Source organism: Bombus fervidus, chromosome 1 (assembly GCF_041682495.2).
Source record: "Bombus fervidus isolate BK054 chromosome 1, iyBomFerv1, whole genome shotgun sequence".
Lineage (NCBI taxonomy): Eukaryota > Metazoa > Arthropoda > Insecta > Hymenoptera > Apidae > Bombus > Bombus fervidus.
The window spans coordinates 9,280,905-9,296,869 of NC_091517.1; the positions used below are offsets into that span (position 1 = coordinate 9,280,905).

The 15,965-nt window shown below is 33.8% G+C and overlaps 1 protein-coding gene across 4 annotated transcripts; it reads left to right on the forward strand.

The window, feature by feature from the left end:
- The first annotated feature begins 630 nt into the window (after positions 1 to 630).
- Positions 631 to 15,910, forward strand: LOC139997818 (uncharacterized). Of its 4 annotated transcripts, none has more exons than XM_072021796.1 (4): positions 631 to 883; positions 9,094 to 9,351; positions 13,322 to 13,667; positions 15,140 to 15,910. In XM_072021796.1, the coding sequence occupies exons 1-4, from the start codon at positions 875 to 877 to the stop codon at positions 15,511 to 15,513; spliced, it is 987 nt and encodes a 328-aa protein (XP_071877897.1). In that variant the 5' UTR covers positions 631 to 874; the 3' UTR covers positions 15,514 to 15,910. The 4 variants fall into 4 exon arrangements, with proteins under 4 accessions (XP_071877897.1, XP_071877926.1, XP_071877916.1 ...); XM_072021825.1 differs by lacking the exon at positions 631 to 883 and adding an exon at positions 4,045 to 4,201; XM_072021815.1 differs by lacking the exon at positions 631 to 883 and adding an exon at positions 4,208 to 4,343.
- The last annotated feature ends 55 nt before the right edge of the window (positions 15,911 to 15,965 follow it).

The following is a 15,965-nucleotide window of genomic DNA, read 5'->3' on the forward strand; positions in this document are numbered from 1 at the left end:
TGGTTTTTGAATAAAATTTATAATAGTTAAGAAAGCGTTATTTTTTATTTCAACGTAAAGTTGGAACAGGTGTCCCTCGAATTCTCCTGTGGATTCCTTCTGGTAAATTTCTAGGTTTGTTTCGCACATCTGTTGTCCCATTTTATCGATAACTCGAAAAATGTTGCGGATCGTCTGCGAATTGTTTGTACTGATTTTATCTTCTACGAAGCTTCGTAAAGAAAATCGAGAGCCGTCAAATTATATACACGATCTTGCTAATCAAGAACGATATTAAAACTTCATCCAAATAAAACCATTGATTTTCTTTTCTTCTTTGGAAATTATTCTGTTTCAAACATAATTCTGATATTTTACGTCAAAATGAATAAAGCGATAATTTTTGACAAATTATAGTTTCGTAAATTTTAAAAGTGGGACAAGTATCTATATACTGTCGAAGGCAAAAATTAAAATTAACTGTTTCAAATATTACTCGATATAAATATATTCCGTCTTCTGCTGCATTATTTTCGTGTAAACTAGCGAAGAAAAGAAACAAGAGAAGAATCGTGGAATTTAGACAGCTGCACGATAAAAAGAGAGGAGTGGGGCAAATGTTTGAATGGGAAGTAACGATTTCGACAGAAACCACGAAGTAAGGTGGCATCAAATAAATTTACGTCGTGCGGAAAACCAAGAACGACAAGAGCATATCAAATGCTCAAAGAGCGTGTCTTTGGGAAACCGAGCAGACTAGAATCGACCATAAGCGTTTGAAACGACCGACATTCTTCTCCTTCTCCAACATCTTCGTGCTCCGTGTCGCAGAAAAAGTGACGCTTTTACGAGTGGCAAAGAAACACTTCAGCCTAGAAATACGTTCGTTTAGGATATGCAACAGGTACGTTTATCTCTATTCTGCAATTGTATATTTCTTCATCAAATATTCTCGAAAGTAGAACTATACACGATTAATGTAAATTTATATCTATCAGAGTAGTTAAAACTGAGATTTTGAAAAAAATACTTGATTCGAGAGAAACAAAATTTGATCAATTACGAGAAATGTGTAGTAATTACAATGGAGAATGCATCGGTCTTGAGTAATTTTTTTAGAGACTATAAATCATTCATTTTGAATTGATCGTTTTTGCGTTACATCAATGACCAGTAAATTAGCAAATAAATCAAATTTTTATGTTTAATATAACCATGTCAAATGCCAGTTGAAATTTTAACGAATAATAATATTCTTATTAACTTTCAATGTTGCTATATGCATGAGTTTTTCTTCAGAACGTTTTACCATACGCTTAAAATGATTTCGATTATGCTCTGTTTCGTTAGAATTTCGATTTCTGAAACCTATTTACAGCCGCTTCGATCTTTCTACCAATCGGCTTGACAATTTTGTCACTAAAGATTTTACTAATATTTTCACTAAGAATATTTGTTAATTTTTAATTATCGCCTTTATCAATATTCCTTTCGAGTTCGCGTCTTTTGCAAACAATAAAAGTATCCTTTGTGCACCGCTGTCTTGAAATACAATCTCTTGTACAATTTTTTGCGTGTTTTATAAAATTTACTGTTATTATTTTCATCTTTTATAACAAAAAATTAATTTCCTTTGTGAAATGCTTGCGGTTTTCTGCTTCAGTAATTCTGTTACAGAATATTCAGAAGAAGCTCTGGCATCTATCTGATATTAAATCGAAAAGTTGCTTCAGAACTTGACTTCTACGAATATTGTTTCTTGAATATTTGATTAATATTAACCGCGGAATATGGTCGTTTGTAAAAATATTACTTTTTATCGTTGAATAAAAGACCGAATTAATACAAGTAGTTGAATAATCTCTCTACGTGTCTCACGGTTTGGATCTGCCCGCTCCAGAAACGTTCGTTCAAGGCATTGACTCCTCCTCCAAGAAAGAGAAGCAATTGGAAACGCACATTTACGAGGAAAATCTTAACGTATAAAATTTCTATTCTGCGATAAGAGGCAATCAAATTTTTCTAATATATCCGTTTAACGTTTTGCATTTGTCATCGTTCGTAATTGTCGACTTAAGGATTCGAAACATTATAATTTAGTTTCTCCTTCTGCATAAAAGATCGCTCAAAACCATTCGATACTTCGTATTTTACGTCCGTCATTTTCTACGATCGTAACCTTCTTTTCTCGAATATTACTTGTTTAGACCGTCAATTCTCGTCCTACATATCGGAGGAAATGAATGGAAATAAGCATAGCTTCTATATATATTTAGATAATTCTGCAGTGAAAGCTACGTGTTAAAATTGTTCTTTTTCAAGATATTTTATAGAAAGCCTACAGTAAGCGAAGTTCTTAGTTTCGTGTAAGAAATATCTCCAGAAACTGTTGGATCTTATTTTAAGTTCGAAAGAAGGTATTGGAAATGTGTCGAGAAGGCAGCTTTTCGCGGAACAAATGTTGGGCAAAGTTCCAACATTTCTTTTTCTAAAGGGGCCGTTTAAATCCCTTTGATATGTCTCAGTTCACCTATATTCGATATCAATTTATCTTCTGTTCTCTCAAAGAGTTCCTATCGTTAGAAATCGTGATATTTCTTGCAATCGTGTTAAAAGCTATTGGAAGATATCTATTTCGGAGATTAATTCGCGATCGAAATTCACCTGATTTAAATATTAGATACCAACTATTGCAATTGTTTCTTTCTTTTCTATTTTTTTCTTTCCATAGAAGGGAATAACTTGCCTTGTTACGTTATTCGATACAAATCGCTCGGGATTTAAATTCTTTGAACTGTGAAAGTATTGCTCAAGAATAATTTATTTTTCAATCGTAGAATCTATTGGAAAATTTGTATCGATGCAATTTACCGAAAGCCATCAAGAACTCCTATCGGCTAGCGTTTGTGCTTCGGTTTTAAAAATAAAGTCAATCAACTTTTTTTAACGTTTCATTGAAATTTATCTGCGTCTATATACTCTGCTTACTGCGACTCGCTGTCGCACGATATCGTCAAAATCAGTTTCTTTTTAATCATAGAATTATTGAAAGTGCACGCAGACGCTGATTTATCATCGAAAGTGTACAATGCACATATTCCACGCCTGAAACTTGTTCATGCGTTTCTTTACCAAATTTATTGCTTCGTACTACGGGAACTTTCACTCGATATATTGAACACTTTTCTTCATTACCTTCTTTTGCTTTGATAATCTCGTCTGTATCCGGAATTTCATTATTTGTATTATACTCATTTTCTATCCGAAATAGGAAACGTCGAACAGGACATTAAATGTATATTAATTTATGGGAAGTTTGAAGATATAAAAATGCATATAGTGTTTAAAAATATATAAAATACTTAAAATGTCTTTTACAATATTCGATATATAAAACATTTCTCCATCTAAATTCTATTTTGCAAATTCTATTTAGTGCAAGAATACGAATTTGCATAAATATCCGCTATAAATTATATATTTCGCTCTACGTTCTAACGCTTCAAATTCAAACTTTTCAAAGTATACCACACGCTTTATAATATTTAATACACAAGATATTTTTCTATCTAAATCTAGTTTTGTAAATTCTATTTACTATAAAAATACGAATTTCCATAAATATCCGGAGTTCAACTGTAACTTGCGTATATCTGGCCCTACGCTTTCCCTTCCAATGCTCCAAATTCCTCGCAATACAAATCTTTCAAAGTGTACGCTACTATTTACAACACGTAACGTATGAAAGATTTTTCAAGCCAACTTCTATCTTGTAAATTGTATTTACAAAACTACAAACTTCCAGAAAATATCCATCTAACCATAATCCGTATATCTCGTTTTACGCTCTTCCGCTCCAAATCGCTCGCAATTCAAATTTTTCTCGTCCAACAGACTCCGTTTGGGAAGAGCTTTTCCTGCATTTTTCTTCCTCAAGCGGAAGCGATTGGAAACGCGGTGCCAGAGGCGAACGTTTCGCGTGTCGGGCCGCATCATCGAGGCGATTCGTGGCGTGAATACGGGCGAGTGACTCGTTCTAATGACCTACTCCCACGTGGCTGAGGGTCCGTGGATCGCGGCGAATAAAGTCGAGTTCAGTCGTTGCCTGACCGGGGTCTGGAGTCTGGGCCTTCTCCGTGGGCCTGATTCAACGACGGCAGATGCCAGAGCCGTGTATCGTCCCGACAGACAGAGCTGCGCCTTCGTTCCTTTCGCGCACACGGTACGTGTACAACCAGACTTTTGACCCTGAATACCGGTTCGGTGTCGAGTTCCGGTTATCATAGAACTGTGCTGGTTGAAACAGTCGAGTCGCAGGGTTTTATTGTGCAGGGAGAAAGGATTGCAAGAAACATAGTGCATGGGTAGAGTGGCTTTCGGAATGTAATAATAGTCTCGTATGTAGAACATATTGAGGATCGTTTAAGGAGCATGTTGATATAGGGTAATGTATTGGTTTAGGAGATAGAGTGCAGTAATTAGCGGTAAAGTAATGTTTGCGAAACGGTGTACGAGCAGAGTATTTTATTGGTGAAGTAGCCAACTATGTTAGTTAATTATTAACAAGGTAGAATATACGGATGGTAGGTAGAGAGTAATGAAACAGGGTAATATATAAGATGTTATTGAATGTTTAAATGTTAAAAAGTCGTGTACCGGTGTAATGGCTTATTAGTAGTGTTTTAATAAAATAAACAGGATAGTGTATTGGTGCAGTAATTTAACGTTAACACAGTAACTTTCCATGCTATTACAGTGGACAATGCGGGAAGAGCAGAGGGGAAATGCTTTGTGAAGTGGCGCATTAGCAAAATCTCTCTTAGAAATATGATAAGTCCTTTGTATAAAAAGTAAATCTTAGAAGAGGTAGAAACGCATAATATTTACCTATATAGACATATAATAGTAGCTAGCAGGTTAATCTCTTTTTTTCGATATCTCTAATTTTTATCTCTAATTTTTGTACGGTTGTTGACTTTAGATTATCATCGTAGAAGAGCAAACAGGGCGTGTGTCTTGTACGAATAAGGCGACAGGTTAGCACATAAAGTACAGAAAATATATAATATTTGCAAAATGTTGTAACGTTATTCCACAGCAATATATCTCTCTTGTGAGAATTATATCCGCACGAAATTTCCAAATTACGTTAAATCGTAAATTCTAATGAATATCGTGTATTTTTGTCTTCGTTCTCGGAGCACAGTCGAGTAAAAAAAAAAAAGAGAGAAACGATTTTAACTCTCGTTGTACCTCGTCGTTGACCTACATACCAGCTAACGTGATACTCGAAACTTACTATTAAACATTACGCATTGTTACCTGGTGCACTAGAATTGATTTACTGTATCGATCCACGTTCTCGGGACCATTCGACGTTTCTCTTTATAAAAACTAGGGATCTTCTACTTTCTTCTTTGTTCGCTAAATAACTTTTTTCCATACAACCTCTGCTCGTCAGTTTCTTGGACCATTAATTAAAACAGGTAAAAGAGCAAACTTCCATCAGACGCCATCGACACTGGAGTCTTCGCCCAATAAATTTACCTTACCTTGCCACTCCTTTTTCCACCGTGTCTTCTAATTACCGGCAAACATTTCCCACGTATAATGTTCTTAAAACAGATTTCGCTTGGCTTGGCAAACGATATTCCGGATTTTTCTTTTTAATTAATTCCAACACAGAAAGCCGAATTTCTGGCACAGGTAGCGAGAACTCGAGCTGCTTTACATTATCGATCCTTATCCTCCGTCCCTCTCCGCCTACGTCTGCACGGCTGGAGACTTCAGTTTGCTTGTTTTCCCTTAAACCTAGTTTGCGCTACTAAATTTCCATTTTCCTCGCAGGCGGTGAATTTTCGCCTCGCGAATTACCGATTCCTACGCAGGTCGCGTTCGTTCATCCTGGCCTGTGACCACGATTTCGAATTTTCTCGCTTCGAGAAGAGATATCATATTGTGCGGTTCAGATCTTTCATTAAACTTAATGTATTCTGAATCTATGCTTCTCTGGGAGAGTCGGGTCGTCGCTTCTTCCCCGCGTCTATCGCTTCAGACTTTAGATTACTATTTCGATCCGTGTTTCATAGATCGATCGTGTGTCTCTCTTTCTCGTGCGTTCAGGCTACCTACTTTTTAAATATTCCATATGTATTTAATTGGATCGTGTCATAGTATATTTATTATTATTAATTTAAGTGGAATTCTTATGAGAGAAATTTTTTGTTGCATCAATATATAGGTTTCTAATAATACTTTTCTTTAGAAAACGAAACTTTTGGTTGTAAAAAGCATCGTCGTAGACGCGTTTCAAAGTTGCTAATCGATCATGATATAAGAATTATCGAGATGCAGAGGGTTAAAGTATTTTAGCGATTGAGAGGATTTTTATTTGACCAAGTGTGATATTGTACCTTAAAATATCTAAATAATTATTATATTATATATTAGAACAGTAATTAATTGTGGAAATGAGTATAATTTTATGTTAGTTCTACTGCATACATATACAATTTGTATGATTTTTTTTGTATTTTATTTTTTTTGTTTAGTGAAAATCGCTTTATATACGAATACTTTATATGTGAATAAATATTTGAATAATATTCTCTTAAAAGTATCGACTTTCTGAAATATGCTTCATTAGATTTTTTTATCCGCATACACCACAGTTGTAATAAACATTTTTTATAGTTGAACGTAGAATAAAGAACAATTCACAAGGGCAATCGAGAACCCGTAGCGTATCCCGTAAAGTTTCCATCTTAGAAACTTTATGCAGGAAGAAAATTAGATATTTAAAATTCACATCTGATAAATTATCAAAGTTCACTTCCACGTCGAAAGTTTTGTACTTTCAACTTGTCTGTCGACGTTCGCTTCATGTCGTATCGCACGATACGAGACATTATGTGCCGCTAACTCAAGTAACGCGAACAAAGGATAAAACTTGCTATAAAATTAATATTTCCAATAACAAATTTGTAGCAAACCTAATTAGAGAGGCATTCAAGGATAACAATAAATCAAGGATTCGTTGGAACAGTGGTATACACATATATTTTTCCAAATACGAAGTTGAGAATAAAATAAAGAAACTAAGATAAGGATACATAATATTTTATATTAAATCATAAATTATATTCATATTTACAGAATTTTATCATGAATTTTCAATCTTCTATAGCAAATAATATAATATATCTTCTTAAACGTCGGATAATATAACATATTTATAGTATATTATAATATCGATAATATAATAACGTCTTAAAATGTCTAGAATCATACAGAGTTTTAATAGAAGCCCTTCTTTTCGAAAAGAAATATCGAAAGCAAAGATTCTGCCACCTATAACGCTTATACAGCTATCAACGCTTTAAAATATAAATAAAAATCGATTCGAACAATAATAGCTCCGTTCAATTCCGTTCGTAAACGCTACTTTAAGCTTAGTCTTTAACCAAGCAATCATCATTACAATTTACAACCGTCCTGTTTGTTTTTCACTCTCCACATAAGTATTTGATCGTAACTTACTCTGCTTTTAATTCAATCGTATCTCAGCATATCGTTACAACCTCTGTCAATTAATTCCAAACAACTAATTTTCGATAAAAATGTTATAAATCACCGATACAAATATCGACAATCGGCTAGAAGATTTATAATCTTTATCTTTTGTCTAATATTTTTGTACAACGGCAAGAGGAAAAAGAAGACGCATATTCGACGGCTCTCGAGTTTCGTCGTCTCTAGGCTATACACAAAGGTTTCGCGATATTAACTTTTGTCATGGTGATATCTTATGATACACACGACATCCACGTTGCTTCTGATAACGCGTTTACAGTACTTTACACCGATGGCGGGCGTTGCGGCAACCGGTTTGCCAGTTTCTCCTTCGTGGCTGTAGCTCGGTGCCTTCCAGCTTACTCGATACATTCCAGCGAAATGTAGTCGAGTTCAGCTTCAAAGCTTTGTTAAAATCTCGTTTTCCAGCAACTTTGTGTCCTTACCTCTCGCGTCCCATATTGCTGCATGTTGTTTTAGGAATATTGTTTCCTCGTTATTCGTTGAAATGTATTTACGACGAGGATATTATAGTCGTTGAACGTAAGGCAACTGTGCACGTAAAATTATCGCAACGTCACACATCGTCGAAAGTGAAGCTGAACAGAGAAATTATGGTTGTAGAAACATTTGACGGAGATGAATTTAAATATCGTCTATTTTTCAAATATTTGTTTTGCACGGATCATTCGTGGAATGAAATTTCATTTATTACTCGTGTTTAAATATCCGTGTCAGGCAAAATGCTCGTCTCGGAGAAATTGTGCTTCTGCTTTCGTTAGAACGCGTTTGGATCGTCTAATGGACGGATGGTAGGGAAATAAAATAAACGGAATAAAGCAAATGTTGCTTCGTTCGAATTTCCAGAGAACAGAAACAGGCTTTTTCCAGAGCGTTTTAAAGAGAATTTAGAGAGGGTTCAAATGTTCGTTAACTTTTTTATACATGTCACGTAATCGTAGATATCGAATATGAATTTTCTGAAGTAGTAACATTGATCTTTGGCATTGTTATTCAAAATTTGAGCAATTTGGAAATTTAATTTGCATTAACTTTTTTAATGAAAATCAGGATCGGTGAGAAGTCTTTAAACATTGTCTTAAATACTCTTAAACTTTTCAGGCTATTCAAACGATATACTTAAAGCTACGTGTTTTATACATATAAATGTAAAATTACTTCTTACCGTAGCCACTTGTAGATGTTAATTACGAAGGTTTTAAAGTACGTACGCCAGCTTTTCATTTCTTCTACTTCAAACTGTATAGTTAATTAACCTGAAAGAACGTGTTTTTTTTTAAAACATTACCAGAGATCTGCAATTTCAGCTATTGTTTATTCAAAACGGGCTTCTCACTAAAAGCGAATATTTATAAGATAGTTCAAAGTAAATGACGTCTTATATGATAACAAAGTTATTCGATCATTCGACCAGTGTGTGTTACGATTAGTTCGAATAATCAAGTTTCCTTTGTACTTAAACGAAAAATTGGCAGATAATAACGCAACGAAATTTACGTGTGTGTATATTGAAAATTTCAGGGGCCAGATTTTGTCATTGCAACGATGCGTCTCCAGACTTTCAGTTTGCTATTATTCACGAGCGTGTTAGTCGTCCGGCAAGTTTCAGCCCATGGAAGACTGATAGAACCACCATCGAGAGCCTCGATGTGGAGGTATGGTTTCGATACCCCGCATGATTACAACGATCATGAATGCTATTGCGGAGGATTTACCAGACAGTGGCAACGAAATAAGGGAAAATGCGGAATATGCGGCGATGCTTGGGACGCGCCAACGGTAAGAGATGAATTTTTTACGGAACTGTCATAGCATGATAAGAATGCACGACAAAGTGTACACATAAGTGGGAGAAAAGGAAGGGTGTAGCAATAACATGTTGTCATAAAATTTCTTTCACGAATACCGAAACATGTGTACGTACACGTTTAGTTTTTCTTTAAAATTCATATAATATAGTTGCAAAAGATACAATGAATATTATCGCCAACAAATGGTTCTGAATGTGTGAAATTATGATAGTTGACGAATAATTAAGTTTGGTGCTCGATACTTACGAGTGTGTAGATTAAATATAATTATTTTCTTCTGACTTTAATTTCTCTTTTAAAAAAAGAAGGAAAATAATTTAGTATATAATAAATAAAATAAATCAAATATTTTTGTATATATATTATCACGTAATAGTAATTACCTAGCTTTCACAAATATTTCAAATCATTTTATTCCCGGTGACATATAGTCTATTTGTCGTATTTGGAAATGAAACGTAGTTAGATAACACGCGTGACAATAACAAAGAAACGAACGATTCAAAGTGAACTTTCTGGATCGATGAAAAGGTTTGCTTCTAATTTAAAATTGACGATTCTAATACACATAATCCACGTTAATATGGTCGTGTATATAAAATTGTTACCTGACAAATTCAACAAGTGTACAAAATGCAATAAAGCTAAATAAATTTCGCGTAGTTATATTATATATATTTAGTTAATTATGATACATATGCAAATATATATATATATGTATTACCATATAAATATATACTGTGAACAAGATAGCGAGGGCCAATTACAAGACGATTCTCGAAAGTTTCTCTCAACACATTTCGGACGACGATTGTCCTGTTATAATTCTGAGCTACTCATTTTGTAATTTCAGATCAGCGTCAATTTCAAATAGGATATCTCCATACATAGATTTCAAGTTTCAAACGATAATCTATTCCCGCACAAAAATAAATTTGAATAAATTTTAAACATCTCGTCGGTATGCCAAAAATGGCTATTTCCTCGTTCTCATTTTGTCCACACGATACTTGAGTTGTCGAATCGAAATTTACCCAACGGGACTTTTCCAGGAAGCCTCAACTCCTACGCGAACTGGAGCCTAACTGTATTAAATTTGAAGCACTTGAAATTCTTATAAGGAAGCGTAGCGCGGAATCGGCAGGCCAAATGACCCAAATAACGACACAGGGCATCAGGCGTGTAACGGCGTTGATGAAAACTGCTGGAAAAAATGTTCGCTCATAGGATCGAACAACTTTTATCGTTATTGCGCGCCATCGATCAATTTCACGCACTGTGCTCTCCATCTCTGCTTAAAATTTGTTTGGCACGTTAAATTGATTCGATGTAATAACGTTAGGAGACGGAAGAGAAGAGAATTTATTAGAAAATTAACAATTTTACGTTTCCACTTAAAATTTAGTATTCTTCTCATATTGAAATTTTAATTCGATGTAATAACGACGTGGAAAATGAAATTTATCAGAGATTTATTAGAGAAGAAATAATTTCGTTTTCTCGCTTAAATTTTCATCTTCCTATCGTCTTAAAACTTCAACCCAACTTTAAATTTGATTCTAGTTTTGATTACGATTTCTTTCATTTGCGATTTTCGTCTAAAATTTTGTTTCGCCAACGGATAATTATATTCAGGGTAAGTAAATTTATTCTGTCCGAACGGTTAACGTTGTCTATTTTTTAGTCAAAAACCTGATTTTAGTTTACCTAAACCTCACAATGGAAAATTCCACTAAATATATACGAGCGTTAGTCACGTAACTGGGACAAACTATGCCTCTATTTTGCTTGCAAACATAAAAAAGAAGGGTGGCGGCGAAAAAAGTTGAATTGTTTAAAAAGCTTTCCTCTGCTCGTGAATTCGCTTTTTCCCCCAGCGCAACCGCGTACTATTAATTCATTATTATCCGACTTTATTAATCAGCATATCTTTACACTCGTTATGCGTTGTATGCATTTGCAATAAGTTGGCTTAACAGTAATGTAATTACAGTCAAACATTTACTTATTATTAGATGAAAACGTTCAGCGTATCTTTTGCTCGACGTATCGCATACTCGACACGGAAACATTGAATGGAAAAGTAAACCACTCTAACATCAAATAAGAAAATAGCATTAAATTGGAAAAATGCAAGAAAGAAAGTTACTTACTGTTAAAATACGTAAACGTTGCCTGTATCTCTCGATTATCGTATTGTTCTCTTAACACAGAAAGATAAAAGAGAAAAGTGAACCATTGTAATATTGAATAAAAACTAGCATTAAATCGTAAAAAAGAAGAAAGGCAGATGCATCGGACGAGACGATTCCATTGTGAGGTTTCGTGTAATTATCACCTGGCAACATTCTTGCGACATAGAATAAATTACTATTTGCGGTTTTCCGGTCTGTCGGGTGGACATACGCCCGCTGTAACAATACCACGAGTTTCAACACCATCCCCGAAAATATATACCTTACAGAATTACAAGCTTACATTTTCTTGTTTAATTGTCAAATACGAGAATAAAAGGGAAAAAAGTATTATCCGACGAGAATTGGAAGAAATAAAGTGGTATAGAATGTATACGCTTTAATTATTTATTTAAATATCTGGATTATTTTAATTAAACGATACGACAAATACTTTGCTTTTGGCTATTTTTGATAATTTATATGTATGAATTGAACAAAAACGATTGTACTCGCATTCGAATCTTTTACATTCAACGCGTGCAAATTGCTTTACTTCGCATTCTGCGGTTTATTCGTTTAAACTTGGTTTATTTTGTTTTCCGCAATTTAAACAGTTTTTTTTTTTTTAGTAAACTATACAGGAGTTCCGTAGCTTGAACAAATCTGACGATGCAACGAATAAAATGTGAAAGTTAAACAAGAAACGATTTTCACCGAAGTTGAACGAATTCTAATTACAACGATGGAAATTAATTAAATCAAGTAGTTAAACGTAATAGTCGCTTAATATATTGGCACATATGTATATATAGGTTTTTTATAGTTAATTGCAACTGCAAATTTCTATATTTTCGAAAAATAAATAAAATAATTTATAATACTTTAATCTTACGAAATAAAAGAGAGTTCAACATAAATTTAAGAAATTATATAATACGGTAAAAACGTTTGCGAATGATAATATCATTGTCAATATAATAGTATAATACCGCTTTAGATCTTTCAAAGATGTTCATTCGAATCTCCTATGAATTCAACATTGACTAAAAGATATTCCTTCGACTGTTGTAATCGATTATATCAACACACTTAAATCTCGTAGAAACCTTTTACGACTTACTCTTCCCCAACTTTACTTCTCGTTAACCGGATAACAGAACGTAATTATTAGGAATTTTACGATCGTATTTTCGTAACTACTTCCACCAAACTGTGATATATCCCATAACTTTCCAAAGTTAGGCTTCGTAACGTGTTACGTGCATCATTCATTTTTCACGTATAATATAAAGTTTCTTCCAAGAGATTTATAATCTTCAATGTGAAGTTCAAACTTCTATCAAGATCCAAAAGTAACTCGGGCAACTATAATCCTACATTTTGTAAAAGTAGTAAATTTTCTTTAGGGATCAAGTGTCTACGTACATGTACATACTCTGCTTATATTAAACATAATTATAATATTTGATATAATTATTTAATGTTATAATTATATAAATATATAAATATAATATTATATGACAAATACAAATTAAATATTATAATTATACTACAATTATTATGTCAATATTAAACATTAAACATTATATAAATTGATAATCGACAATTAATTACAACCAAAGGTAATCAAAATTCCTTTGTACACGTAGAGCGCGTATCTTCTCTAACAAAGACCAAAGCAATTCGCAACGAATCATTACGTTTCACAGAAAACTTACTGGAAGTTGTCCTGAAAAAGAAAAGAAAACTGTATCGTTACAGCCTCGTCTGCACGAGACCGGTGGCAAATTCGGGAACGGAGTGATAGTAAGGAAATATCGAACAGGTTCGGTGATACCGGTTCGCGTGGAACTTACGGCCAACCATCACGGTTACTTCGAGTTTCGCACGTGCTCGATGACCTACAAGGGCAAGGAAGTTGATCAGGAATGTCTGGATCAACACCTGCTACGCTCGAAGAACGAATCGATCAGATATTATCCCGGGCCTGGAAACAAAATTTTCGAGGCTTTCTACAAACTACCAGACGACCTGACTTGCGCCCAATGCGTCTTTCAATGGAGATACGTGGCTGGAAATAATTGGGGCGACTGTGGAAACGGAACAGGTATTGTACGACGTTTTCAGGGTTTTACTCGTCGACAATATTGTATTCACGATGCTTCTCGCGCACTCGAAATTCGAATACGAGCAGATAGCTGTCGCGCTATCTTTGAATAACCGCACTTAAGCACGAGTTTTTCACTGGAACGAATTTCTGTTCCACGTAATTCAGGGACGAACATTAACCCGCGTTTTGTTCCAGCCACCGGGCAGAATGCATATTCGAGAGACGCCGTTTGCGACAAAAGCTTCGACCTCACGTAGGTATCGAAGAGATTGTTGTTGAAGCGGTGCATAGAGATTGGATTTTAGGGTTATTGAGAAAAGTTTGTTGAATGAAGCGTTTGTTCGAAGGGGCGAAAACGATTAAATCGTTAATTATACGAAGAATAAAGTAGAATAAATTGAATTACTTTTTCATGTTTTAAAGAATTCAAATAGAAATTCTAAGGCTATATATAAGGCGTAATTTAATAGAACAAATTTGCACGTAAAATTAATCGATATTTTTAGTCATCAATAAATAGCGCGAGAGAAAATTTCTAAAATATTTTCTTTTTCTAGGAAACGTAAAAAGTTGGTTATTTTAAATGGAATTATACATGCTTTAATTGATAAATAAGTTATATCAAGCTATTTATATGAGAATTCATTAGTTCAGGAAATATTTTAATGTGAATATTGATTGTTACTAGTCGTACTACCAAACTGCTAATACTAATAAATACTCTTATTTGTTATCGGTATGATAATTTGCATTTAAAGAACTTTAATGGATTTTGAAAAATCTATTATTGATATGAAAAGATATATATTTTGTAAGTTTTCAAGAATAACTACAAGTAATTTCTTAGTTCGTATTGAAGCTAAATATTTTGTCAAGCTAATTCTTATTACATAAGTAAATAATATTAGTATTCTATCGAAGTACCGATGGAAAGTTTCAACTATTAATAGATACATGTACGTACTAAATTACTAAATATTACATAATATTCACATTAAATGGTTGCTTCAGAACAATTAATATTCTCGATGAAGTTCATCTTTAAGCAACCACTTTATTATCTTCAAATTTCATATACAAACAATATTTCAACTTTATTTCTAATATTAATATACATATAATAATATATTTTAATATATTAATAACGTATTTAGGAAATGTAAATACGTTAGTTTACATCCACAATAATTACGATGTAATTTAACAATTTTACTTTCAACATTATTTGCGATTAAATCTCAATGTATCGAAAACAGATCAGAAAAATCAAATAAACCTTGAAACCCTATACAATATACCATTATACATCGTGAATTACGAGGATAAGATTTGCAAAATAATTTTAGTACAGAATAAATATATAAAAATGATAAATACACGAATTATAAAGAAAAAGTTGCACATAATTCCATTAAAAAAATACATAAAATATTAAATTATGAAAGTATACTAACACTATGTCCGCACAGGAGCCGTGGGTTGTGGTCCTCAAGAGGAATTTCGTGCTTGTGCTGATATTAGCATTGGAGATGACGTGGAGCCTCTTTCACCTCGACCACCAGCAGAACCACCGACGAAATCCATCCCAGAAGAAAAATCGCCGACAGACACAACATTGGTGCCAGAACCAAGTGGGCCATATTGGTTATTCAGTATCATTATCGCTGGTACGTGCCTGCTGGTTGTGCTGGCGGCTATGGCATTGCTTTACTCGTATTATTATCACTCTGGCCGAGCCAAAAAGTGGCTTATGACGAGGCGGTTGCTGACACCTGAAAGTCCACCTGTCGCTCCACCGAGGCATAAAAAACACAACACGTTCAATGCACCATTGCAGTTGTAGAAGAATATTTGTATTTCAATGTAGGGTGACCAAAAAATAATTTTGTATACGTTGTCTTTTGAAAACATTTTATAATGTTTTTTAATATAATTTTATACAGTATATATATACAAGATACACAGAAGAAGAATTCTTGTTTAATATTGAGAAAAATGGTCACCCTGATTTATTGTTATTTGCGATACGACTTTCCTTCTTATTCGATTTTTCACTTGTAATAATTCGGACGATTTTTCTGTCGTACGTATCTGTACGGTGAATGTATATTTGACACTGTGATGTATGCATGATGAGGAAGTTCTCGTTTGCGTTTAGAGTAATACGCGCTCACTTGCACACGCATTTTCATTCTGTATATATAAACTTTCTTACATTAAACATATTTATTTTCTAAGAATTTGTGGTTCTTAGTCTTCCTTTCATTTCATTCTTAAATAATACATTAAAGAAAA

Excerpts from the sequence above, each read along its gene's own strand:
- LOC139997818 (XM_072021796.1), top strand. Across the intron at positions 9,352-13,321 it reads ATGCTTGGGACGCGCCAACG|CCTCGTCTGCACGAGACCGG; the intron begins GTAAGAGATGAA and ends GTATCGTTACAG. Across the intron at positions 13,668-15,139 it reads CGACTGTGGAAACGGAACAG|GAGCCGTGGGTTGTGGTCCT; the intron begins GTATTGTACGAC and ends ATGTCCGCACAG.